The 25,715-nt window shown below is 46.9% G+C and overlaps 2 protein-coding genes across 9 annotated transcripts in view; one reads left to right on the top strand and one right to left on the bottom strand.

Moving 5' to 3' along the window:
* The first annotated feature begins 709 nt into the window (after window positions 1-709).
* antkmt (adenine nucleotide translocase lysine methyltransferase) lies at window positions 710-15,336 on the top strand. Of its 3 annotated transcripts, none has more exons than XM_038820410.1 (7): window positions 710-728; window positions 2,986-3,101; window positions 8,432-8,592; window positions 9,255-9,359; window positions 10,682-10,822; window positions 11,877-11,927; window positions 15,028-15,336. In XM_038820410.1, exons 3-7 carry the CDS (start codon window positions 8,434-8,436, stop codon window positions 15,220-15,222), a joined length of 651 nt encoding a protein of 216 aa, XP_038676338.1. In that variant the 5' UTR covers window positions 710-728; window positions 2,986-3,101; window positions 8,432-8,433; the 3' UTR covers window positions 15,223-15,336. The 3 variants fall into 3 exon arrangements, with proteins under 3 accessions (XP_038676338.1, XP_038676336.1, XP_038676337.1); XM_038820408.1 differs by lacking the exon at window positions 710-728 and adding an exon at window positions 1,083-1,237; XM_038820409.1 differs by lacking the exon at window positions 710-728 and adding an exon at window positions 1,971-2,482.
* Window positions 15,337-22,810: 7,474 nt separating this feature from the next.
* The window catches only part of ccdc78 (coiled-coil domain containing 78), a 151,674-nt gene continuing 148,769 nt past the window's right edge, over window positions 22,811-25,715 (bottom strand). For all 6 annotated transcript variants that reach the window (XM_038820820.1, XM_038820819.1, XM_038820823.1 and 3 more), the window contains one exon: window positions 22,811-23,605. In XM_038820820.1, the coding sequence (XP_038676748.1) occupies window positions 23,521-23,605 (85 nt within the window). In that variant the 3' untranslated portion in view covers window positions 22,811-23,520. The remainder of the gene's footprint in view (window positions 23,606-25,715) is intronic.

Here is a 25,715-nt window from a genome sequence, read left to right as displayed (position 1 = left end):
ATAACCTCCTCACAGAGATGCTCAATTTGGGTTCTGCCAGGGTCACTCAGCTCCTGACCTCATGGGAGCACAAGTCTTCAGTACAATCCCGGGATACTGTCAGGGCCCTTAGTGTTTGCAGTATCCAGTGCTTTCAGCCGTTTCTTGATATCACATGGAGTGAATCGCATTGGCTGAAGACTGACATCTGTGAAGCTGGGGACCTCTGGAGGAGACCGAGATGGATCATCCACTCTGCACTTCTGGCTGAAGATTGGTGCGAATGCCTCAGCCTCGCCGTTTGCACTGATGTGTGGGGCTTCTCCATCATTGAGGATAGGGATATTTGTGGAGCCTCCTCCTCCAGTGAGTTGTTTAATTGTCCACCATCACGGCTGAATGTGGCAGGACTGCAGAAACGACAGAGCTTAGATCTAATGTGTTGGTTGTGGAATTGCTTAGCTCTGTCTATTGCTTGCTGCTTATGCTGTTTGAATTCTATATATACATATATATATATATATATACTGTATTCAATAAACACCACTGGAATGAATCATTTGGTCATTATCAGTTTGAGGGATTGCACTGCAGTGAAACCAGTGGCTGCACTTCCTACATTATAACAGTGACTACACTTCAGAAATATCTCACTGACTGTAAAGCTGGGACAGCCTGAGGTTGGGAGGGTGCTGTACAAATGCAAATAATTTTCATTCCAGAAATCGGTGGCATGTCGTAAAAAGCAGGTAAACCTCGATGTGCAGAGCGAGTTCAGTTTGAAGAATTCGCCCACTTGGTCTGTGCCCAATTCCTCAGCTTCCAGCGGCTGGAATGAACCGTAATCCGGGAACCTCCCGCCCAGGCCGGGAGGGTTGGCAACAGGCCGCCACTTCCCTTCGCTGTTTATTTTAATTCGGATTAATCGAACATGTCTCCCCAGATCTCGGGGAGGGGGCGCCGTCCGAGAGGCCGGTGCCGGCAGCCCAGGAGGTGAGATTACCCCCCGAGCTCCCGGCACAGCGCTCCGCCGGCAGCCTCTCTGACCAGAAGGGGCGAGCGGAACTGAAGAGCCGGCGGAAGGGGTTGACGGTGGAGCGCTTCCGGTCCGCCGCGGTGATTGGGCGTTTCCGGTGCGGGGGGCCCGGATTGAGGGGGGACAGCTGGAGCTGCCCGGAACCTTCTGGTTCCTCCTTCCAGAACCTTCCTCGTTTCACCCCCCACCCTTCCCCCCGGAAACCCAAATCCAGCCAATGTTGTGAGTTTCAATTCAGCATCACAGAATCCTCACAGTGCACAGGGAGGCCATTCGGCCCATTGAATTTGCACTAGCCCTCTGAAAGAGCAGCCCTACCCGCTCCCCATCCCCGTAACCCCACACAGATCCACTCCCCCGCCCCATCCCCGTAACCCCACCCAGACCCACTCCCCCGCCCCATCCCCGTAACCCCACCTTACCCAGGCCCACTGCCCCGTCCCATCCTACCCAGGCCCACTCCCCCGTCCCATCCTACCCAGGCCCACTCCCCTGCCCCATCCCCGTAACCCCATCCCACCCAGGCCCACTGCCCCGCCCCATCCTGTAACCAAACCCAGACCCACTGCCCCGCCCCATCCCGTAACCCAACCCAGGCCCACACCCCCGCCCCATCCCCGTAACCCATCCTACCCAGGCCCACTCCCCCGCCCCATCCCTGTAACCCCATCCTTCTCAGGCCCACTCCTCTGCCCCATCCCCATAATCCCATCCTATCTGGTCCACGTGGAAAATTCTGGAAATATGAAGCTAGGACCAAATAAAATGACCGTGGCTCATCGTTGACCCTAAAGTGCCCCCCGCCTCCCACCCATTGGCAATCTTTAATGTTCATTCGCTCACATCCGAAAACCAGAAACTCATGTGGATGCTGCAGTATTGGTGGGGGGAGAGACCGTAGCGGGGGGGGGGGGGGGGAGGACAGCTGGTGGAATTTAAATTCAGTTCATTAAAAATAAATGTGTAAATTGAAAACGAGTCTCGGTCATGGCGACCATCATCGATTTTGATTGTAAAAGAGCCCAACTGCTTTCATAGAATCCCCAAAGTGCAGAAGGAGGCCATTCGGCCCATCGAGTCTGCAGCCTACCCAGGCCCGCGCCCCCACCTTATTCCTGTAACCCCACTCAACCTTTTTGGGCATTAAGGGACAATTTAGAACGGTCAATCCACCTAAGCTGCGCATCTTTGGACTGAGGGAGGAAAGCAGAGCACCCGGAGGAAACCCACGCAGACACGGGGAGAACGTGCAAACCCCACGCAGACAGTCACCCGAGCTCGGTGTCCCTGGCGCTGTGATGCTAACTACTGAATATTTCATCATGGGGTGTTGGTGTTGCTGACAGGGCCCACAGTTGTTGCCCATCCCCAATTGCCTTCAACAGATTGCCCCTGCCAGGCCATCTCTGAGGGTGTCTCAGAGTATACTACAGTGCTGTGGGTCTGGAGTTATGTAGACCAGACGGGGTAAGCACAGCACATTTGCTCTCGAGAGAAATTAGTGAGGCAAGTGGGTCTTTTTCACGACAATGGTTTCACGGTCATCATTAAGAGTTTTAATTCCAGATTTTTATTGAATTCCAATTTCAACATCTGGGATTTAAACCCAGATCCCCAGAGCAGTGCCCTTGGTCTCTGGATTACTAGCCCAGTGACAATACCGCTATGCTATTGCCGTCCTTACCCTAGACTGACCGACATGTAATTCCAGACCCACAGCAATGTGGTTGACTCTCAACAGCCCCTAGTAAATGGCCTAGTAAGCCACTCAGCAGTTCAAGGTGTGATTAGGGATGGGCAGCAACTGCTGGCCTTGCCAGTGGCGCCCACATCTCAGCAAAGAAGTTTTAAAAATTCTACCTCCGGGGTACTCCAGGGTCCAGGGCGACCAACTGTCCTGTATTTTAAGGGATTGTGCTGTACTTTGACTGTTTGACCCTGAAGCAATGCCTTTTGTCCCAAATATCTAGGAGAACCTGTGGGAGCCTGCGCCTTGGTGTCTCACTTGAGTGATTGAGCGGGACTGAAATTCTGAGTCAGCTGGCAGAGCAAAAGATGATAACGTGGTGACTGCACAAGCTAAATTGTAAGTCTAGTTATATTAATCCCCCGCCCATCTTCCCATGTTCACCAACACACAAACATACACATTACAATTCAATACCATCCCTGTGTCTGATAAGAATTGGTCATCCTGCAGGTAATCTCTGATTCAAACAGTTGTGCATTTAATTTTCGTTTTGCATGTTCACCTTATGTAGGTCCTTGGTTTTACTACAAAGGGATTGTGTGCCACATAGTGTTTATGGCCAGTTTAGCTCAGTTGGCGGGACAGCTAGTTCGTGATGCAGAGTAAGGCCATCAGTGCGGGTTCAATTCCCGTACCGGCTGAGGTTATTCATGAAGGCCCCGCCATCTCAACCTTGCCGCTCGCCTGAGGAGTGCTGATCCTCAGGTTAAATCACCACCAGTCAGCTCTCCTCCTCAGCGGAAAGCAGCCTATGGTTATCTGGGACTATGGTGATTTTACTATGGCCAGCAGTAAATGCTAATTTTCAATACTTTGGTGTTACACCTGACATGTATAGATTTAAATTATGTATTCTCATCTTGTTGAACATTTTAAAGAAAAAAGAAAGACTTGTGTCTGTATCGGATATATTTATATTGTTAGGAAAACAAAGTTAGTTTTAAGGGATTTTTATTGGTAAGCATTAGAAATAATAAGAAGTTTTAGGTGAACTCAATTTATTGTTTCTGTGCCTGGAAGTTAGATTCTTGCTGATCAAAGGTATTTGTGTGCGTGGGAGTTAGTTAACTGTGATAGAATTGCTTGGCAACGAGAGAACATTGTAAGGGAAGAAAGTCCCTTTGTTCTTTAAGTTTAGGTGGGAGCCACAGCAGTTGGAGACAGGCAGCTGGAGAGGGAACAAATCTCAGCTTTGCTAGAAGAAAAGCCATACAATGTAGTAATGGTTAGGAAAGCCAGTGCCAGAAATTTAAAGGACAGCTACTTAAGGAAACCAGAGAAATGAAGAGGATTTTCCAGGGAGTCTAAAGTTAAAGGAGCAAAGAGGAACTGGGAGCAGAACAGTACTGTTCATTTCAAGTCACAAAACTGGAAAGGGGCTGGCTAGTGAGAAGTCAGAAATACATCTGAAGTGGTTCTAAGGTTTGTGATATCATATTACAGTTTGTGAGACATTGATTGAAATAATTGCGGTGGCTGGGTATCGGAATGGTGTGTGTATAAAACATGGAGTGGATTCACCGGTCAAAGTGGAGCGGAAGCTCTGTTCAAAAGAGTACTTTGGAAAAGGTGGAGTGGGTGTTGCAATGCAACTGCTAATGGAAAATCTTACTGTGCAAGAAGGTTTTAAAATGTTCTGTTAGAAGTGGAGCTTGAAAACACGTGACAATCATCTGGAGGGGAAGGATTTCTGAGAAGAAACCCACAGACTAACTTGGGTTCAGAGTGACCACAGCCAATCTGTATATTTTTTTTAAATGTCTCTGTGCTAATGAGACCGTTGTAGCTTCAAATATACTGTGTCATCCGTGTTAACCTTAAAACCTGTGTGTATTTGTTAAGCTAAGTATAGGAGCATTGCATTATAATCAATTTAATAAATGTTTTTTTTTAATGTTAAAACTAATTAGCGGTCCTGTGACTCTATTCCTCTACATTTGATTAAAAAACATTGACAGATACTGGGCTGGATTCTCCGCACCCCTCTGCCGAAATCGCGGCCGAAATCGCGGCCGGCGCTGGGGCGGAGAATCCAGTTTGACGCCGTTATCGGGTATGGCACCGGTTCGTCGATTCTCCGGGCACTGAAAATCGGCATCAGCAGGGAGCACGCCACAGCGCCGGGGGTGGAGGGTCATTGCCAGAGGACCGCTCACCAATCCTCCGCTCCCGACTGGCCAATTTCCCGACGGCGTGAACTAACCTATTGCCGGTCGGGAAGAACACGATAGGCGGCCGGGGATTTAATGTGCGGGATTTGAGTGTCAGGCGCGCGGCCAATCGGGGGGTCTCTTTCTTCGGTCTGGCTCTGCGGTCCGAGACAGCCATGGAGCACGCGCGGCCACTACTGTGCACACGCGCGGCTCTGACCCAGAAGTGCTGGGGACCCGTGTCATAGATACAAAGAAGATAGGAGCAGAAGGAGGCCTTTTGGCCCTTCAAGCCTGCTCCACCATTCATCACGATCATGGCTGATCATCCAACTCAATCCTGCTTTCTCCCCATAGCCTTTGATCCCATTTTCCCCAAGTGCTATATCCAGCCGCCTCTTGAATATATTCAAAGTTTTAGCATCAACTACTTCCTGTGGTAATGAATTCCACAGGCTCACCGCTCTGAGTGTGAAGCTAAAGCTGCGAGATTCACTCCGGGTCCCTGCTACCCCCCTGCAGGGATGGGAATTTGGTTCAGTTTTTTGGAGGAATTTCAGGAGTAAAACTCCACCGTTTTGATGCCGGCGTGGGGACATAGTCTCAATAATCGAGAATCCAGCCCACCGTCTTTTGAGCTAGGGTCCCATTCTGGGGTTAGGTACGTTTTGGCGCAGCCATTTGGGCGCGGCCGTTTTGGCGTCAACATGAGGGAGGTGTGTTCATCAAATTTAGTAGTCGCACAAACTTTGTTACATTTTGTTTAAAAACCAGTGTTCTTACTCATACATGATATGTATTTAAGGGCTTGCTGGTTTTGACTGGATCATCAAGAATTGTAAACGCTATCTTTGATACCTTGCTATTTAATAGTTACAAGTTAGCATGTATTCTAATGTATGAAAATCAAATGTATTTCTAAATTTGCTTGCAAACGGTTTAAGTGAATGCTGGACATGGTAAAGTGAAAGTGTTGGGCTGAGGAAGCTAGTGGTCTACCTATTTCATTCTTGATGTGCTCAGGGCAATGCTGAGGCATTACAGTAGTCCCCCTTTATAACGCGGGTGTTGGGGTCCAAGACAGCCACCCGCGTTGTATCCGAGCCGCGGATATCCATGATGGGGGTTTTAAATTTATTTAAAAATCTATGCTAGCGCTTCCCATTGTGAGTCTATGGGGGGCGGGGGGAGAGGTCAGACCCCCGTAGACTCACAATGGGAAGCGCTAGCATAGATTTTTAAATAAATTTAAAACCCCCATCGTGGATCCAATTAAAACAGTGTCAATTTCAGCGGCCGGAGAGGGAAGCTGCTCTCTCACTGAAACAATCAGCCGGCCGCTGAAATTGACACTGCCCGCTGCTCTCTCCCTCCAATCAGAAACATTAAAACTTAAAAGTTGGATTGGAGGGAGAGAGCAGTGGGCAGTGTCAATTTCAGCGGCCGGCTGATTGCTTCAGTGAGAGCAGCTTCCCTCTCCGGATCAAAGTGAGCCGGCCGCTGAAATTGACACAACTGACAGTTCAAAATAGTAAATTGAATGTTTCAACAACAAATACAATAGTTTTATGAATACAAGAATTTCTGTCGTCTGCGCCCAAACGGCCGCGCCAAATTGGCTGCGCCCAATTGTCCCATGGCGCCCAAACGGCTGCATCCAAACGGCCGCGCCCAATTGTCCCATCCCCCCCATTCTGGGATCTTCGTGTCAAGTTATAACATCCTCTGAGATTCAAAGGGCAAACGAATTGGATCAGACCAGCAAAATCTTTGGCCTGTACTGGGTTGGGTGACCAACCGAACACCATTGAAGCATGGCATGAGATCAATGTGGAGAGAGGAAAATGGGCAGCAACAGGAGGAAAATTTAGTTGTCCTTATGCATGTGGTTAGGAGTTTCCCTCCCTCTGTAGCTGTCATGACAAAGAACCTTACAGAGCCTCACCTCAAAATCACACGATTGTGGGTTCAAGCCCCACTCCAGGGCTTGAGTGCAAAATTCAAGGTTGGCACTCTGGCGCAGTACTGAGGGAGCACTGCACTCTTGGAGGTGCTGTCTTCCAGATGAGATGTTAAAGTGAGGTCCTGGATGTAAAAGATCCCATGGCACCATTTTAAAGAAGAGCAGGAGAGTTATCTGGGCAATATCTATCCCTCAGTCACCATTACCTCGTCATATCACATTGTTAACCACATCCTTAAATGTTGGTGGAATATTGAAGTTAGTCTGCAGGAGAAGAGGTGGGGAACTAAGCATGCTTGCATTTTCAAAGAGCCAGTACAGGCATGGATGGGCCGAATAGCCACACTGCTCTGTGAGTTGCTTTGATTCTAACTGTTGTTATATTTATCTGGTTCTAAATACAGTGGTCAATATGGTCACCTTCCTTAATCCTAACCAGGGGCTGGTTTAGCACACTGGGCTAAATAGCTGCTTTTAAAGCAGACCAAGGCAGGCAGCAGCGCAGGTTCAATTCCCGTACCAGCCTCCCTGAACAGGCGCCGGAATGTGGCAACTAGGGGCTTTTCACAGAAACTTCATTGAAGCCTACTTGTGACGATAAGCGATTTTCATTTAATTTTTTTCATTTCATTTATGTTTGTTCTAGAATCGCCAGGTATCTTTCGATACCGCTACAAGGTTCAAACCCGAGTACTGATCAAAGAACCAATGCACCAGTTAGTTAGTTCAAAGTCAATACTATTTATTTACACACACAGTAATATCTACTCATGCACAAAATACCACAAACTAAACTATCTCTAACGCTAACGCCTATACTTAACTTCGGGTGCCCACTCAGTCAGAGGAACAATGGCCGTTGTTCGGATCTGAGGCTGTTGGGTACGAAGAGGTAACAGGAGAACATCTAAGGTCGTCCGTCTGATGGCGAGCGTTGACCTTGGACTTACTGCTTCTGGTACAGCTGGTGGACGGGTCTCTCCACTTCGAGAGAGCCGAGTCCAAGAGAGCGATTCTCTCTCGGGGGCTTCTTGTACCCAAAGGGGCTTCGCCGCTTTTGGGCGGGCCTTGAACTTGGCCCCGATTAATTGGGCCGTATCTTGATCACTGGTATTGATCTTGACCAATAAAGGGGTGGGTGCCCTGATGGCTGGGCATGTCCTAGGTGGCCCTTGGCCTTGCTTTGTGTCTTTCTGGCGCCGGGGTGTCTGCAATAGTATCGGTTACTTGAACGTCATTCCTTTGTTCCCGGAGATGGGCCATCAATATGTTAATTGACCTACAGTTTCAGTCTTGTCTGGGAGTTGTCTTCTCAATACGCATACAGGCTCTATGCCTGCTTGCTTTCCTGACATTGTCCATATTTCCCTACAGTCATTGCGATCGTCCATTTTGTATTCTGGAAGTGACCATCGCAGATGGCTACATAACCCTGCCCCTTGATGCAGTTTAGTGAGATCCCTGATGCTCGATCGTTGATTTTCTGTTTGAAGCTGGTGTCTGCACATACACACAACTGTACTCTTACAGCGCATTTTGTCTGATTTGTTTAGGAATGGACCAGGATGACAGTGAAGGAGCCGCTGAGCTCAGGAATCAGTCTGTTGGTGGCTGGGGTTTACTGCAGATCGCTGGGTGCACAGGATTAACTGCATATATAGTATGGGCAGGAATACTGATGCCTGGTTTCAGGAGGGTCCCTCTGAGGTTACAGGTAGGAGGAGTGTAACTTTCTACAAAGTACCATGCAGATCAGACAGCTTTACTTCAGGTGGCCATACAAAATTAAATGTGCAGTAAAATTCTCTGGTAAACCAGCAACTAGCATCATCGGCTTGAAGCTATACTCATGTCAAGTGCCAAAATATTAGGTGTGGTTAAGGGGATAGGGTGGGGATGTGGGCCTGGGTGGGGATGTGGGCCTAGGTAGGGTGCTCTTTCAGAGGGTTGGTGTAGATTTGATGGGCCGAATGGCCTCATTCTGCAGAGTAGGGATTCTATGAGTGTCCCAAACACCTGCACTCCTCAGTTCCTTTCATAGAATCATAGAACCTGTACAGTGTGATCAGGAATCACCGTGAGCTGAACAGGTGGGGGCTCAGAGTGCTGAACTCCTTACACTGGTGATATTTTAATATTTTAACAATCAGAAAATTTGTCGTCTGGTCTTCACAATTAGCTGACGTAGACGAACTCTGTGGATTGTGTGTTTTTCAATTCCGGGGAAAGCCAAGCGGACTAGCACAATAAAGAGTTGTGATCATGTTTGAGGAGGAGTCGCACGAGCTTGAAACGTTAAATATGTTTCTCTCTCCACAGATGATTGCTGAGTTTTTAATAGCGTTTTCTGTTTTTATTGCGATTGTCTTTTGCCAGGTCCCGTACATACCAGCAAGCCGCAAACAGGTGCAGAATGTGATGACCTTACTGGAAGGCCGCTCTGGCAAGGTGGTGGACTTGGGGTCAGGTGACGGCAGAATTGTATGTAAACATTTGGGCTAAAATCCGCTGGATCCAATACAGATTCTGTCGACAGAACTATTTCAGTGCATGCTTAACACGAACATTATTAAGGCTATTTTTTTTAAACCTGAATGATTGTTCTAGTTTGTGGAAGCTATATAACCGCCTAGTCTGTTTAATTTTTTTTTAAATTGAGTGTTTTTTTCTATTCTCTCTTTGGATTTCCGCATACCATCCCCATTCTGTCGACTGCCCACAACTTGCTTCTGGCAATTCTGCTCTGAAAAAGCCACTCTCTCTCTCTCTCTCTCTCCCCCCCCCCCCCCCCCCCCCCCCCCCCCAAACAAACACAAACACACACACCACGGGCTCATGAGAGTGGTCTGGACTGATTTCCTTCTACTCTGCCCTCCTTACATGTAGATAGGGTGTTGAGCCAGATTGAGAAGAGGCACCACGGTTAAGGTCTGTAAAGCACTGCCCAAGTGTGGTGGATGCAGGTTCAATCGAAGTATTCGAAAGGGAATTAGACTGTTATCTGGCCAAGGAGAATGTGCAAGGTTGCGGGCAGAGGAGGTGGGGTGGGGTTAGGCAGGAGACAAGTTGCCCATTCGGAGAGCCGGTTCAGACACAATGGGCCAAATGGCCTCCTCCTGTACTGTTAACAACCATGTGATACATTGTGATGCTTACTAGGCTGAAGCCTTGAAGGAAAAGTGGAGAGTGCACCATTCTTGAGCACGTCTAGTAACCGGTCACCTGTCTATTTTTAATCAGGGAGCGTTACTGAGGCCAGAAATAGAATAACTTTGTAGTTGGTAGTGTACGATCGTCAGTAATGATCTCTATCACAACACTGCAATACTCCTGGCTAATAAAAACCTTTGAGTTTAAAAAGTGACTTGAATGTTATAGAATCGTAGGATAAAATTTTACAGCACAGAAAAGAGGCCACTGTGCCTGTGTCAACTTTAGCTTAGTCCCACGCCCCAGTTCTTTCCCCATAACCTTGTAAACTGGTCCGCTTCAAGATGTTGAAAGCCCTACCATGCTTGAAGTGGCATATTAGAGATGTAATATATCATGAGATGCTTGGGAGACAGGCCCCGCTCAGATGCATTACTCTATCCCCTTCCTCACTGAGAGGACAAACCAATTCACTGCTTCCTCGTGGCACTGATATAGGGAGTTAAAGGTTTGGGAGGGTGAAGTGTAAACAGTGGTACAGACTGGTTGGACTAAATGGCCTATTTCTGTGTCTCACAGCCTACGTAAGTTGTCATTTTATTTTCCTGATGTGACTACCCGCTGTTATGTCACAGGATTTGTGTTATCCACAGGTATTAGAAGCCAGTAAGCGCGGTTTCCGTCCAGCGATTGGCTATGAACTGAATCCATGGCTGGTCAGGCTGTCAAAGTTCTACGCCTGGAGAGCAGGTTGCCAAGACCAGGTGTCTTACATGAAACAAGATTTGTGGAAGGTACAAACACCTTAATTTTGAATGTGCAAAGGGAGGTGGGGGGGGGGGGGGGGGGGGGGGGCTCCATCGTTTGATATTAATTGGTGTTCTGCACAAACTTTCTGAGTCTTAAATATATACTTTTTGAAAAATTACACCTATTTAAAATCACATTTAAATGCAAATTTGTCCCTTGGCAATAAAATTCCAATAAAATATAGACAAGCATCACCGTGATTGGTATCAACCAGGAACTAACCTCCATTTTCTTCCTTGGTGATCCAAATATCCCGATACCTGGTCAGCCCCTATTCAGTTTTCTGACCTCCGCGCATTTGTTCGAGAAATTACAGATTTCATTGACAAGGGTGCGCCTTCTTTATAAAAGACTAACAATTGGTGAGTTGATCTGATTGTCCCATACGAAAGGAAGTAATAAAAAGGTTGATGTAATGTTGAAACTTGCCATTGACAACATTTCTGGTCTGAAACTACATGAAGCCTATAGATTGAGTGAAAATTGTTGATTGAAAGTTATTGTCTAGAATTTTATCAAAGTTGACCCATTATGAGTAAGGCAAGGATCAGCTCAGTTGCACGATTTATTTAAGTGTCAGTGCAGTCCGGCGTAGATTCACATTCACAATTCCTGCACAGCAAGCTGTCAATCTCAGAAGAGCAGTGAAAGGGGGAGTGCATTGTGAGGAGCAAGACGGGTTACACCAACAAATTACATTTGTTTTAATATCACCTTCAACGTGGTAAAATGGCCCAGGAAGCCTCACGGGGCTGCCGAAGAAGGAGGAGCAGGGGCCCTCGAGCCTGAGACCAGTGTCACAAACATGCGGGTCCGAGCAACACTGGCAAAGGCTTGGGGAGAGGGGAAGAGCGAGATGGTAAAATAAGGGCCAAAACACAGACTAAAGACACATCTTCAGAATTGTTGCCCATGCTGTTATACAATGATTTTAAATACTAGCAGCATGTCTGTGTAAATTAGGGGTGAAACAAATGTGAAGCTCAACAGACTGGTGAAATATTGATGATTTGCATCTTTTTTTTAATCGTTATTTAGGTTGATTTGTCAGACTGTTCCAATGTCACAGTTTTCCTGGCTCCTAGTGTGGTAAGTAATAAGTGATCCTTTTCGCACTGTCTCTCATTCACGTGCATGCACACACACAAACATATCTCTCTCAGTACATTCATGTACCAAGCTTATTAATGTGTTCTCTGTATTTCTACGATCACTAGCCCCGGTTCCTTCCACTTTCCAAGTACACTTGTGTCATATTTTGGGGGTTTCTACACTGGATATTTATTTTGGTATGATCCAGCTCGTGAAGTTACTTGTCCAATATCCAGGTAAACATAGTGAGACCCAAGGTTTAAACAGAGAACCCTCATCACTGCCCTCAGGCTTACTGGAGTATGTCACATGCAGCACATAACACCGTGTCTTGCTTCTTCAGATGCTATATAGACCATTAAGCCAACTTTATTGAACGTTACGCAGGTTACCAAATCATAATAAACACCGTAGGATTGACAGTAAATGCAGGCTGCATCTATTCCCCTGGGAATCAACAGCAGAAAAACACTTCCTTGGAGTCCCAAGACTGGCCTTTGAAACAGAGGGTGGAATTTTGAGCCCACGTTAACTGTCAGTGTAAATGGCAACAGGAACGCAAAATCCCGCGAGAGCCAGGAAACTCGATTCTCGCCGGCAAGGTCCCATTTCGTGATTTTCCACACCTCTCGCCCATGATGTGGCGAGGTTCCCATCCAGGAAGGTCAGGAACCTCATTTAAATGCATTAACATCTTGTTGGCGGAATAGTCATCGGCAATTCCACCCTCACCGAAAAACTGGCGGCCTCACCTCTGAAGGGGATATCGGAGGTGAGCGCTCATGTTGCAATTCCCCTCCAGGGTGTCTAATGGACAAGGGGCACTGGCGAGTATGTGGGGGAAGTAGCTAAATAGCTAAATGATTACTGGGGGAGGTGGGCAGGGTTGAGTCCCGGCAGGTGGGGTGGAGTGTATTCACATAGACCTTAGCGGGCCTTCATTGTTGTTGGTTGTAGGTCCCTAAGGGATCTGGTGTATAGTTAGCATTTTGTGGGACCCCCCCTCGCTGTGATTTAAGCGATCTTTCCTCCGAGTGATTATCCTTCTAGAGTGGCATCACGGGGTCAGCACAGGCAACTGTGAGGTGCCTGGGTGGGGTCCTGTGAGAAGCCAGGCTGCACGTGCAGAGAGGGGGACTCTGACACGGGGTAAGTGAGCAGCTCAATGAAGAGAAAGGGACCCTCACTCAGCGGGGAAGACTGGTGCGGTCAAAATGAACCCCACCCTCAAACTGCAAGGTGCAGCCTCGGCCCGAGCTGTGTGAGTGTCATAGAACACAGAACATAAGGTGCAGAAGGAGCCCATCGAGTCTGCACCGACACATTTAAGCCCTCATTTCCACCCTATCTGAATAACCCCTCCTATCCTTATTTGACACTAAGGGCAATTTATCATGGCCAATCCACCTAACCTGCATGTCTCTGGATTGTGGTAGGAAACCGGAGCACCCGGAGGAAACCCACGCAGTCACGGGGAGAACGTGCAGACTCCGCACAGACAGTGACCCAGCGGGGAATCGAACCTAAGACCCTGGCGCTGTGAAGCCACAGTGCTAGCCACGTGTGCTCCCTTGCTGCCACTGGTCGTGGAGGCCAGGCTCTCAGGGATGTAATCGAATTCTGAAAGAGCTCTGGCTCTGGGCATTGTCAGGACTCCTCATTACCCGCAATTCTGTTTGTCTCCTTTCAGTGTTTGGACTGAGAGGGTGATGGAGTCAGTCGAAGTGGCAGTGCTGTTGATTGCTGTGGAGTTAACGTGCAGCCTGATTGTTACTCGGGGTGGGGGATGGGGGGGGCAGTTCCAGAATAATTTCGTAATTACAGTGTCATCACTGGGAAGGGGGAGAACCATTGAGCTTCCATCCTCTCTGGGCAGATGGAAGGACAACGAGGTTCTGTGGGGGCTGCCAGAGCCTGCCGCAATTACACAAGAGTAGGCAGGCACTTATGGGTGATCAATTTGTGACAATAAATATCGATCAATCTCATGCCGTTTATTACAATTGATGGTTCTAACACTCTCGACTTATCTCTAATCGTGGCTAAGTTCACCCGTACCCACTCTATGACTATCTTTTCTTTATCTTCCTTACCCTCCCGATACGTCTCGGTGTATTCCCAGAATCCAGAGCTAGAGATGAGGCAGCCTGCTGCCTTCCACGCCCTGCTACCTTTGGTGACCTTGGCGGGCATCAGGACCTTTAGGGTCCAGTCCTGCTTTCGGGCAGGATGGGTGTCACCCTCTGTGGTGTGCGGGGCTGGAGGTGTCGGTCACAGGGAGGCAGGTGAATTGGACACTCCAGAATCTCCTGTGTGGAAGGCCCTGGCTGTGCATTTGTTAATCCTCTTCCCTGTGAGTGCCCTGCACCATCCGCCGAGATGGAATGTGTGACCTGGACCATCACCTGCCATGGAATGCCTGCAACCTTTGTCTTGAAGTGTGAATATCAGCTGGACCATAATATACAGTGTGCATCCTGAAAAATCAACTCATGGAGGGGTACAGAGAGCTTTGCACCTCCATTATATTGAAATAAGATCCATTCCACACTGTGTTCTGCTGTAGCTCTTCCCCAGGACCTCAGAATAGTAGAACTATTCTCCTTCAGTCCTCCCTTACTCCTACAATCTGCAGGTTTTCAAAACCAATGTTTGCCATCCCCTGGTTCATACTTCATGAACTAACTCATCTTCTATGCTTCTCACTTGTGAAAGGGCTGCGCAGCAAGGCTCAGTAAAAGTAAAATTAAACTTGTAGTGCTACCTACAGCAGTTAGTCACAAGAAGATTGGATTAATTGCAGATTCATAATTTGCTGCTGAAATGTTTGTGTTCCTAAAACGGTCTTCCATGAGATAAAAGTTTTGAATATTCCCTTCCATCACTATCTGGTTAATTTTCTAAATTGAGTAGTTGGAGGAGAGACGCGATCAGTGACACAATTCAGGGAGTGGAACGGTCACTGTAATTCCCAGCACACCCGTTCTCCCTCTGAATTGTTTGGCATGTGCAATAGATGCAAGAAATATAATAAGTTCTTTGATCCCACAATGGATTGGTCAATGAAAGGCGTTAAAACACACTTTGTTTTGTGCAGCTTTCTTTACTAGAAGTCAAGCTGTTATCGGAACTTCCAGAAGATGCCTGGATTGTTGCTGGTCGATTCCCCTTCCCCAACTGGAAACCATGCTACACTGTTGGGGATGGGGTGGATAGAACCTGGTGTTACAGCGTTAAACGACTACGACAAGACGATGTATCCCAGATCCCACAGGAAGGAACAGCCGTCTAGCACCAGCTGCCAAACCCGTTAACTGCAGATATGCAACTTCAAAGAAGAGACAGTTAAATTATTTGTTTATCTTAAGTTGCAAACCACAAATTAAAGATTTTTTAAACAACTGCAGGAGGAATTTTTCAAAGCTATAAATTCTTCCATAATAGACAAGGAATAATCTATGTTTCTTCTTAAGTCAACATTAGAATTTTGGTGTGCAATTTCTACGAATGGAATGTTCTTTCCTTGTTGCCAAGGGTCAGGGCCCTAGGGGGCCATACCCATGCTGGGTGAGTGGAGGAGGGGTTTGAATGGTGAGGGTGTGCAGGCCAGGTAAGGAGGGGCCTCTGGGAAGTTGGGGATCATGGAAGGGGGTTTGGTGGGTGGGTGGGATGAAGAGGAGATGTGTGAGGCAGTGCCATTTCCCATGGGTGGGGGGCTCACGTAGAGATCGGGGCACCATTTCAAAATGGCGGCCAGATCTCTGCGTTCAGCTCCCCAGTGCTGAGAAAATCTGAAGTGAGGGTTAAGCCGGTGAGAAACTCCCCAGGGCCCAGAAAAGTGTCATTGGATAGCGGTGGGGAACGAGCCAGCGGAAAACTCCCTGAAAAACCCGCCACAAATTAACTTCTAATTGAATTCCGCCCAACATCGACTGAACGTTACTTAGTCGACAACTGATACACTTAACTACGGCAAAGGTATTCCCTACAAACTTGACACAACTAAAAACCCCATGCCACTTTCTACATTACACCACACTCTCAGCAGTAATGTAGTCTTGTGTTTAAAGTCCTCCAGCTCCTCCCGGCTTTAACAAGATCTCTTCTCCCTGACCCACCATAGTGAATCTTCCAGTGTTCTTTCAAACAAAGTCCCTTCACAACCCAATAACCCAATGGACTTTCAGCAGCAAGGCACCCACTGGCAATACCTTGGTTTTTAACTCACCAGAAGCCTTGTTTCTTCCAACTGGAAATTCATCCTCACCAGCCATCTTGATGGTTAACCTGAAAATAGCCTTGCCATAGCAACACCTGCAAAGGGTCTTCCCCGAATCTCCCTGCTTGGCTGACACAGAGTCTGAACGCATCACTTCCTCCTTTGTGTTCAGGTGTTGAAATTGTTATCAATTTTCTTCCATGTCTGTATTTTTTAAATGTCTTTGTGAAGAAAGTGTCAAACCAGCCACATGTGAATGGGGGGGGGGGGGGGGGGGAGGATGGAGAGAGCATTGGAGATGGAGTCTGTGAGGGGGGTGCAGGAGAGAGCGTTGGAGATGGAGTCTGTGTGGGGGGGGGGGGGGGAGCGTTGAAGATGGAGTCTGCGCAGGGGTGATGGAGAGACCATTGGAGGTGGAATCTGTGCGGGTGGAGATGGAGTCTCCGCAGTATGCGGGGAGGAAGAGAGCATCTGAGTGTGCGTCTATGGGGTGCAGAAGATGGATGGGGGTGGGAGAGAGGAACACTCAAAAGACTTCATGCAATTGGAGGAAGTGTGTTAGCATGTATTTTAAAAATGGCTGCCACATAGAAAGCAGAGAATTGGAAAATGGGTCTTTTTCAGAGTGAAAGATGTAACTAGTCGAGTACTGCAGGGATCAGTACTTGGCCCACAATTGTTCATTATTTACATTAATGACATGGATGGAACAGAATGTAAGGTTTCCAAATTTGCCGATAATATAAAAATAGGTGCAAAGGTATGTTGTGATGAGACAACGGGATATAGATAGATTGGATGACTGGGTGAAAATCTGGCAAATGGAGTTTAATTTGGGGAAGTGTGAGGTCATGCACTTTGGTAGGAGACATCAAAGGCTGCTTATCTAAATGGAGAGATTGTAGGTGTTCCAGTGCATGAATCACAAAATGCTAGCAGGCAGGCTCAACAGGTAATTAAAAAGGTAAATGGTATTTTGGTCTTCATTGCAAATGGGTTGAAGTTTAAAAATAGGGAGGTTTTGTTACAATTATACAGGGTATTGGTGAGGCTTCACCTGGAATACTGCATACAGTTTTGGTCCCCTTACCTAAAAAAGGAACCTTGGAGGCAATCCAAAGAAGATTCATCAGGCTCATTCCTGGGATGAGAAGGTTGTCCTACCAAGAGAGACTAGTCTGCACCTGTATTCCTTGGAGCTTAGAAGAATAAGGGCTGGCCTTATTCAAATATATACGGTGCTGAGGGGGCTTGATAGAGTAGATGGGGAGATGTTTTCACTCGTGGGAGAGTCGCAAACAAGATGACATAGCTACAAGATAAAGGGCCGGTCATGTAAAACAGATGTGCAGAAATTTCTTCTCTGGAACTCGCTGCCCCGGAGGCTGGACCATTGGAAGTATTTAAATTGGAGATAGATCGAGGAATAGAGGGTTAAGGGGAAATGGGACAGTAAAGGAGTTGAGGCCAGCATAGATCAGCCATGATCGTGTTGAATGGCAGGGCAGGCTTGAAGGGCCTGGTGGCCTACTCCTTCTATTTCTTAAGTTCTTGTATGTTCATCTCAACTAATGCTGCTGGGGTGCACCGTGACATTAAGTAGAGAGCATCAGAGCCCAGCCCAGTTCTCTGCCCACCCCAAATCCACATAACCTGCTTTTGAACCGGAGGCCAGCATTGGCCCCGACAGCTCACAGTTGGACACCAACTGGCTCTGTGGAGATTTCTGGGATCAGAAATTCCTGCAACCCCTTGAAAATTTCTCCAAACTAGGGGCAATCCTCGAGAAGGATAGCTTACATTTTCAGCTTGTAGTTAGGTTCCACGTAAATCTAAGTGTGACCAAGAGGCACTCTCTCCTACAACTGAGTACAGCAGCAGTTTTTAAACTTCTGAGTGATCGTAACCAGGTTCTGTGGCCCACAATGTAACATTGAACTGGAGTGTTCACAGGGTTCAGAGCCGAGGAAGAGGAGGAGAGAGCAGCACGGCCCAAGTCTCTGCTGGTTGCACTGAATTGCATTGCAGCCAGTTTTCAGTGATGGCCTGACCACGAAGGGGCCTGTGAGGCAGTTCAGTGTGACTGTGAAGTGTGTGGAAAGCCCAGGCTGTTGAGTGAGTGTTGTTACATTCAAGCATGCTGATAAAGCAACTGTACAGATTGACTGAGTGCAATATACTGATACCCAGCCGCCCAGTGAGTTTCCAGTTCGGTATATGATTGACGCGCAATGGGAATATAGTCATTGCTTCGTGGGAGCGTGCTTGAAGACAGTTCTTGACTTTTCTTGTTCACCTATTACAGAGAATCTCCCAGTGGGGTTGGGAAGAGGAGGTGCTGAATAAGTGAGCTGGAGGAGAGGAGTTTGGGAAGAGGTGTGTGGTTGGGGGGGGGGGGGGGGGGGGGGGGCATGCTGGAGAGAGAGAGAGAGGCTTCACTGAGTCTTCTGCCATAAGGAAGTGTGGAGAGCTGGACTGAAACCTGCATGACTTCATGAAATAAAAGCATTTTTACAAAATACTTTTAAAAACAGATTTTCATGTTTACATGGTGTATTATGTTGATCTATAAATACATGAGCTTTAATATGCTGAATGTTATGATGCTGCTTTCTCACTTTTGTTTTCACTGACATCTGGGGTCACTCATTTTCAAGAGTTTTTTATTTACTTGTTCGTGGGACGTGGGCGTTGATGGCAAGGTTAGCATGTGATACGCATCCCTATGTTGACCTTGAGAATGGTGAATTAAAATGGAAAATTGTGAAACACTACTACATTCCTTTGCTTCTCTTTGCATGTACATAATGCAGCAAAATCATGTCCTAATGCTGGTATAGACTTCATCCTGTATGACTTGCACTAACTGTATTGAATGCTGTAAGACTGAGGGTTACTTTGGTGGTTTTTATACAAATGTATTAGTCCAGATGGTAATCGAATGTAGCCAAAGGGGCAATCCCACTTGAAGTCTAATAATTCCATCCAGGTGAAGTAGCCTGGAAGCATTTGCTTCAACTGCAGCGTTTCACCACAGATCATAAAAAGGTAGTTTATTTTTGTGCATTGTCACAAAAAGTGTTGAGACTCTTTTTGTCCTCAGGCCACTCTCACCTCGCATATGTGTCACTCGATTTTTCTGATACAATTTCCGCTTTTGCAGTCTCAACGGGTTGTTGCAGAACCACTGGTGACGGCAATATTTTATCCCCAGCCTGGTCATTTCCCAATAAACCATGACGGCTATGCAAATACCAGAAGCAAAATCTACGAAATGGAAGACAAGGACTGACATAGCACTGAAACATGCACTGCACCTACTAAAATTGCATTTATTACCGTATTACAACAAAAAGGATAATAACAAAGCTCAACTGCAGTGCTTATATTTTATTTATAAATGATTCCCAATGTAACTTATTCCACAGACCTCAAAGTTCTTTGTACTTGAAGATCGATGGTAGGAGTTTCCTTGCTGAGTTTCGTCAGTTATTTACTCTAACTCTGTCAAATGGGGCAGCACGGTGGCACAGTGGTCAGCATTGCTGCCTACGGTGCTGAGGACCCGGGTTCGAATCCCGGCCCTGGGTCACTGTCCGTGTGGAGTTTGCACATTCTCCCCGTGTCTGCGTGGGTTTAACCCCCACAACCCAAAGATGTGCAGGGTAGGTGGATTGGCCATTCTAAATTGCCCCTAAATTGGAAAAAATAATTGGGTACTCTAAATTTTTTTTTAAACTCTGTCAAATGGTCAACAGAGAAATGGCGAAGTGTTTCCCCCCAAAATTTCTCCAGTGTTTCCACCAACTGTTCACCAAAGTTACAGGAGAAGATGGGTGGAATCTTGTGAGAACAACCCCCCCCCCCCCCCCCCCCCCCGGTCCCAACTCCATCCATCAGGATTCACATTTGAATCTGTTCCGTCAATACTGGGCAGTGTTTACTTTCAGAATGTGGCAGGGAAGATCGGTTTTGGTGTTCTGGGAACACAAAACTTTCACTATTTCAAAATGGGACATTGATGCCAGATATGACCTCTTGAGCTGAAGAAATGGAGACCATCACTTGTATCACCAGTGGGTTATTTTAAACTTTAAAAAGAAGACAGACGGCATAACTAGGGTAATAGTTTTTTAAAAATAGATTATTTAAGGTAGCCAGTAGTCGGGGCGGCACGGTGGCGCAGTGGTTAGCACTGCTGCCTCACGACGCCGAGGTCCCAGGTTTGATCCCGGCTCTGGGTCACTGTATGGATTTTGTTTGCACATTCTCCCTGTGTTTGCGTGGATATCGCCCCCACAACCCAAAAATGTGCAGGGTAGGTGGATTGGCCACGCTAAATCGCCCCTTAAGTGGAAAGCAATAATTGAGTACTCCAAATTTATTTTAAAAAAGGATAACCGGTAGTGATTCGCCCGCATGTAGCATTCCACGGGCCAGACGCTATGGCTTTTAATTATATTAAAATTGATGTAAGTGCATCCAAATCAAACCTGATTATGTCACCAATGGGGGAGATCTCAGCAGGTCTCGCTGGTGCAAATCCTGTTTTGGCCCTCTCATGAGATTTAACGGCCATTAGCATCTCCAGGGAACCGACGCACAAAATCAAACCCAGGGTGTCCGCGGTTCCATTAGGCTGATCTCGTATAAGTAATGCGGACATGTAACATTTGCCCGATTACTATGATTGATATAATAATAATCTTTATTGTCACAAGTAGGCTTACATTAATACTGCAATGAAGTTACCATGAAAAGCCCCTAGTCACTACATTCCAGCGCCTGTTCGGGCACACTAAGCCTCCTCTCTTATTTATCTAAAGCACCGATATTTGCCAGGATTTTCACAATTAAAAATCGTTCTTGCCAAACATTTTAAAACAAGGAAGCAGGAAATGTTTTTTTATGAAGAAACTCTTGCTCTACACGCTTGATGAGTGGAGAGCAGAGAAGGATTAAGGAAGATGAGGAAGATTGCACACCAAATGGGAACTCTGAGAAGGTGGAGAGTAAATCTTCGAGTAAAAAATATAGTGCAACTTTGCTATAAGACATAATATTTGAGAGGGTGGGAAGAGAGGTGGAAACAATATTTATTAAAATGCAGGATAAATCTCACAGATCAATGTTCAGAGCCCTTATAAACTTCACCAGTGGAGTTAAACTGGGGCTGGTTTAGCACAGTGGGCTAAACAGCTGGCTTGCAATGCAGAACAAGGCCAGCAGCGCAGGTTCAATTCCTGTACCGACCTCCCCGAACTGGTGCCGGAATGTGGCGACGAGGGGCATTTCACATTAACTTCATTGAAGCCTACTTGTGACAATAAGCGATTATTATTATTAATTATTATTAAAATGTATGTGAAAGTGCAAGATTGCAAAGTGAAGGGTCCAACTGACCAATGTCCAATTGGTAAGTGAAATGATTTAGAACAGAAGCAACGCAGTATAGGTGGGGAGTATTCCCTCTTTTAACCCTAGTCTGAGTAAAGCGAAGAGTTAACAGTCCTCTCTTAAACCCGATGGAGATCTTGTGACACAGTGGGGAGAGTCACTGCCTCCGAGCCAGCAGCTCTGGCTTCGAATCCCACTCCAGGATTTGATGGCCCAGAAAAGTACATTCATAACGCGGTCAACCAAGGTTGATTGTCAAACTGTAAGTCCCTCCGATATGCCTATGGACTGGAGTCTCTCGGTCGGCCATGCTTGGGGTGAAGTGGTACCCCTCAAGCTGTAGCCTCTGGCAACAGGCAGGTGCTTTTTCCAGGAAAAACTAGCCAGTGAAACAGACATAAGCATCTGCCTCATGTCCCATTAAGCACAGGAACGAAAGCAAAGTCAAGCTTATGGCTGCATAGCTCGTGATACACTTAACATAGCTCTTTGGATACATGATTTGAAAAGACACATACTGAGTGAGCTGGAAGGCAGCAAGAACATTTCCTAAATGGACTCATTAAACACTTGCAATTATATAATTAAATATTATTACAAATTGGTTAGACACAAACCAATTTTCCCAATGTCTAAAATTTTCAGCAATTATAATTTATCAGAGGTTCCGATGCAATCAGCTAAGGATATTCCCTGTTCATTATCAGCAGCCTTATAACACGCAAGTGTTTGAAAATAATCACCTCAGGCCTGGGCAATTCATCTTGAAGAAGGAAACAAGGGATAGAAGTGATTGCTTTTAATGTATCTGCGGCTGGGAGAGAAATTGAGCATGGATGCCTGATATAATTGCATTTCCCAGATATTAATTATTACGTGATACATGCCTGGATAGCTCCCTGCGGTCAATTAGGGAATTACTCCAGGCATTCATAATTGCATAACTGAAGGGTGACCGTTTCAAATCCAATGCCGCTGTCCATTCTACCACCCATCGCTCACAAAAGCAAGGAGGTAGAAGTTGCCCGAATAATTCCCATGGGTTTTAGGACAGAGAAAAATGCCTGCCCGGGATGGATTTCAAGGCATTAGTTCCCCTTGCAGTTCACAATGTTGTGTGGACCACTCGATGTCATTGCTGCCTTCAATTCACATCTTTTATTATTCCGAATAGAGACTGGTTCGCAAACAGTAAAATGGGGAGTGAGGGGGGGAGATATATTGCACTTCAACATAAAATTCGATCTGATGATATGCTTCAGTAGGTAGGACATGATTTAATGATGGAAACCTAAAAGTTAAAGTAAAACATACAAACACACAGGTATAATAATGCCAATGATAGCAAAGTTGAGAATGGATGCCGATTGTAATTTTTAAATGGTTTATAAATAACTAATATTCACAAATAGGATTAAGTGCAAGCCTTCCAATTAAAAGTGAAGCAAAGATACAGAGTTAGAGACGGGCCTTTCACAGATCATATCTGGAAGTGCTCCTTTTCCACGTGGGGTAGTGGAAATCTGGCATTGTCTCACTCAAAATGCTGCTAAGGCTGGAGGTCAACTGAAAATGCCAGATCTGAGTTGATACATTTTGCTCAGCAAGGATATTATGGGTTATGACCCGAGGCGGCTTATATGTAGGTCCTGATCAGCCATGATGTAGCTGAATGGATGTGAAGGGCTGTATGGACTCCCTTTGGTCCTATATACCGGCTAGACTCCAGTTTGCGAACATATCTACTTCCACATGGTAGCACCCCACACATAATCTCTTCCCCCATGGCAGGCCATCAGTCGTTAGCATGAGTAACTTTTATTTCTCTTGCGTTAAGAGTATCAGTAAAAAAATGCCACTCTGTGCTAATCACAATGTTCCCTCTCCAGTCCCTTCAGCTAACTTCTCGGGAGATTCCTGGCGATCTCAGGGGGTGGCTACATTTCTCAGAGTTGAGGCTCCGGTGAGAGGAGGTTAGCGATGGAGGGCGTCAGCACTGGGCGCTCTTGGTACCTCGGTCCCAACGAGTTTTCGGAGACGTGTAATTTCCTGCTTGTACCTGCATTTATTTAACAACATGGTTAAAGGGTAATGTAATTTTTTTAAAAAAAGACTTGCATTTATATATGGCCTTTCACTACAATTGAACCACTTTACACACACACTGGGCTTTTCACAGTAACTTCATTGCAGCCTACTTGTGACAATAAGCGATTATTATTATTATTACACTGGGCGGGATTCAGCAGCCCAGTTAGCTGCGGGCACAAAATCCGGATTGGTCGCGGGAGGCCAAAAATGGGATTTGCGCCGACTGGATTTTGGAATGCAATCCCCCTCCGATGATACAATCGGGTTCATGCCCAGCAGGGCGCGAACCTGATTGACAAGCATTGGAATGGATTGTCATTTCTCGGTGGGATTAATGTCACTTCTTCCGTCCTCAAAGAAACGTCCGGCCCGCCAGCCATGAAATCACGCTGGCGCGAATCACTTTAAGAACGGTAACCAGGCTGTAACGATATGTATAATCTAAGGAGAGTAGAAGATTAACAAAATGGTGTTCATGTATATCAACACTAGATGACATCACTGAGTAGTCTTCTCGAGGTATGCTGGGAGAAGCTTTAGGGGAAGTTGATGGAGACCGATAGAGTGAAGTTGAGTTAGAGTGTAGGTCATATATTAGAGAGATAATTAATTATTGTAACATAGATTCAATACTCTTATTTTGTTAGCTGTTACTCAGTAGTGTAAGTAGTGTAAAATAAATTAGTTTTGATTTAAACATATAGCTTCATGTTCTTTGTCAACACTACGACTTTGGTTATCTTGGAGAACAATACAAGGAACATAACACAGCGCCATGACCTTTGAGAGGGAGGAAAGAGCACTGCTGTCTCCACTGAGCACCAGGGAGTACAAAGGGTATAGAGGCCGCTGGGCAGTTCCGGGGGGGATGGGGAATGGTGGGGTGAGGATGGAGGTTCGAGGGTTGGGGACTGGGGGTGGGGGCAGGGGTATGTGTAGGTGAAGGAGGAGGTCAGGTGTCAGTGGCTTTAGAATCATAGAATTTACAGTGCAGAAGGAGGCCATTCGGCCCATCGAGTCTGCACCAGCTCCTGGAAAGAGCACCCTACCCAAGCCCACACCTCCAACCTATCCCCATAACCCAGTAACCCCACCCAACACTAAGGGCAATTGATCATGGCCAATCCACCTAACCTGCACATCTTTGGACTTGTGGGAGGTAACCGGAGCACCCGGAGGAAACCCACGCAGACACGGGGAGAACGTGCAGACTCCGCACGGACAGTGATCCAAGCCGGAATCGAACCTGGGACCCTGGAGCTGTGAAGCAATTGTGCTAACCACTGTGCTACCGGTCTGCCCCACGGTACACGCAGGTGGGGGGGGGGGGGGGGGGGGGGGGGGGTCAACAATATCGCACTCGGAGTTGGTGGGCTTGGAGTCTGCTCTCTGTGGCATGGGGGTCCGGGGCCAGGGCTGCGATGAATGTCCTGTAGCTGGGCTGTACGGGCAGGCTGGGTGAGATCCCAGAAGGCAAGGGAACCCAGTGCCCACTCAGCTGGTGGGGGTTGGCCCACCAGAGGATTAGTAATCCAGTCGGCCAAAGTATGGAATGATGAGGTCTATGAGCTCTCCGAATTCTCCAGCCTGACTAATCAGGGTGCCTCTTCGCACTGATTCTCCGTGACGGAGAAACCAATTGTGCCCAGTTAGAATCCTGAGCTTCACGTATGTCAGACCAATTAGCCCTCAGACAAGGCTAGGATTCAGCGTTAGGTACCGAGGCTGTCAGTTTGCTGGCTCAGGAATAAGTGGCAAGGGGGTGGCACCTCCCCAGGCTCCCCAACAGCTGTAAGTAAGGCTCCTTCAGGCCCCTACCCCAGCCCCTCCCCTCACGAATCAAAGGCGGACATTACCGTCCAGATGTCCATGGCCAGTCGTGATGCCTCCAATGGTCTCAAGTTTGAGGGAGGGGTCACTTTAATAAGAACACAGGAATCCATATCAAGTAAATTAAGAATGTCTTATTACACAAACCATGGGCGCGATTCTCCGCAAATGCGGAGTCATAAAGGCTGCCGTGAAACTGACCGTGTTTCACGGCAGCCTCCGCGCCCCCTCCCGGGACCCGATTCTCC

Source organism: Scyliorhinus canicula, chromosome 15, assembly GCF_902713615.1.
Source record: "Scyliorhinus canicula chromosome 15, sScyCan1.1, whole genome shotgun sequence".
NCBI lineage: Eukaryota > Metazoa > Chordata > Chondrichthyes > Carcharhiniformes > Scyliorhinidae > Scyliorhinus > Scyliorhinus canicula.
Note: the sequence above shows the minus strand (reverse complement) of the source record. Positions and strands in the feature narration are given on the sequence as shown.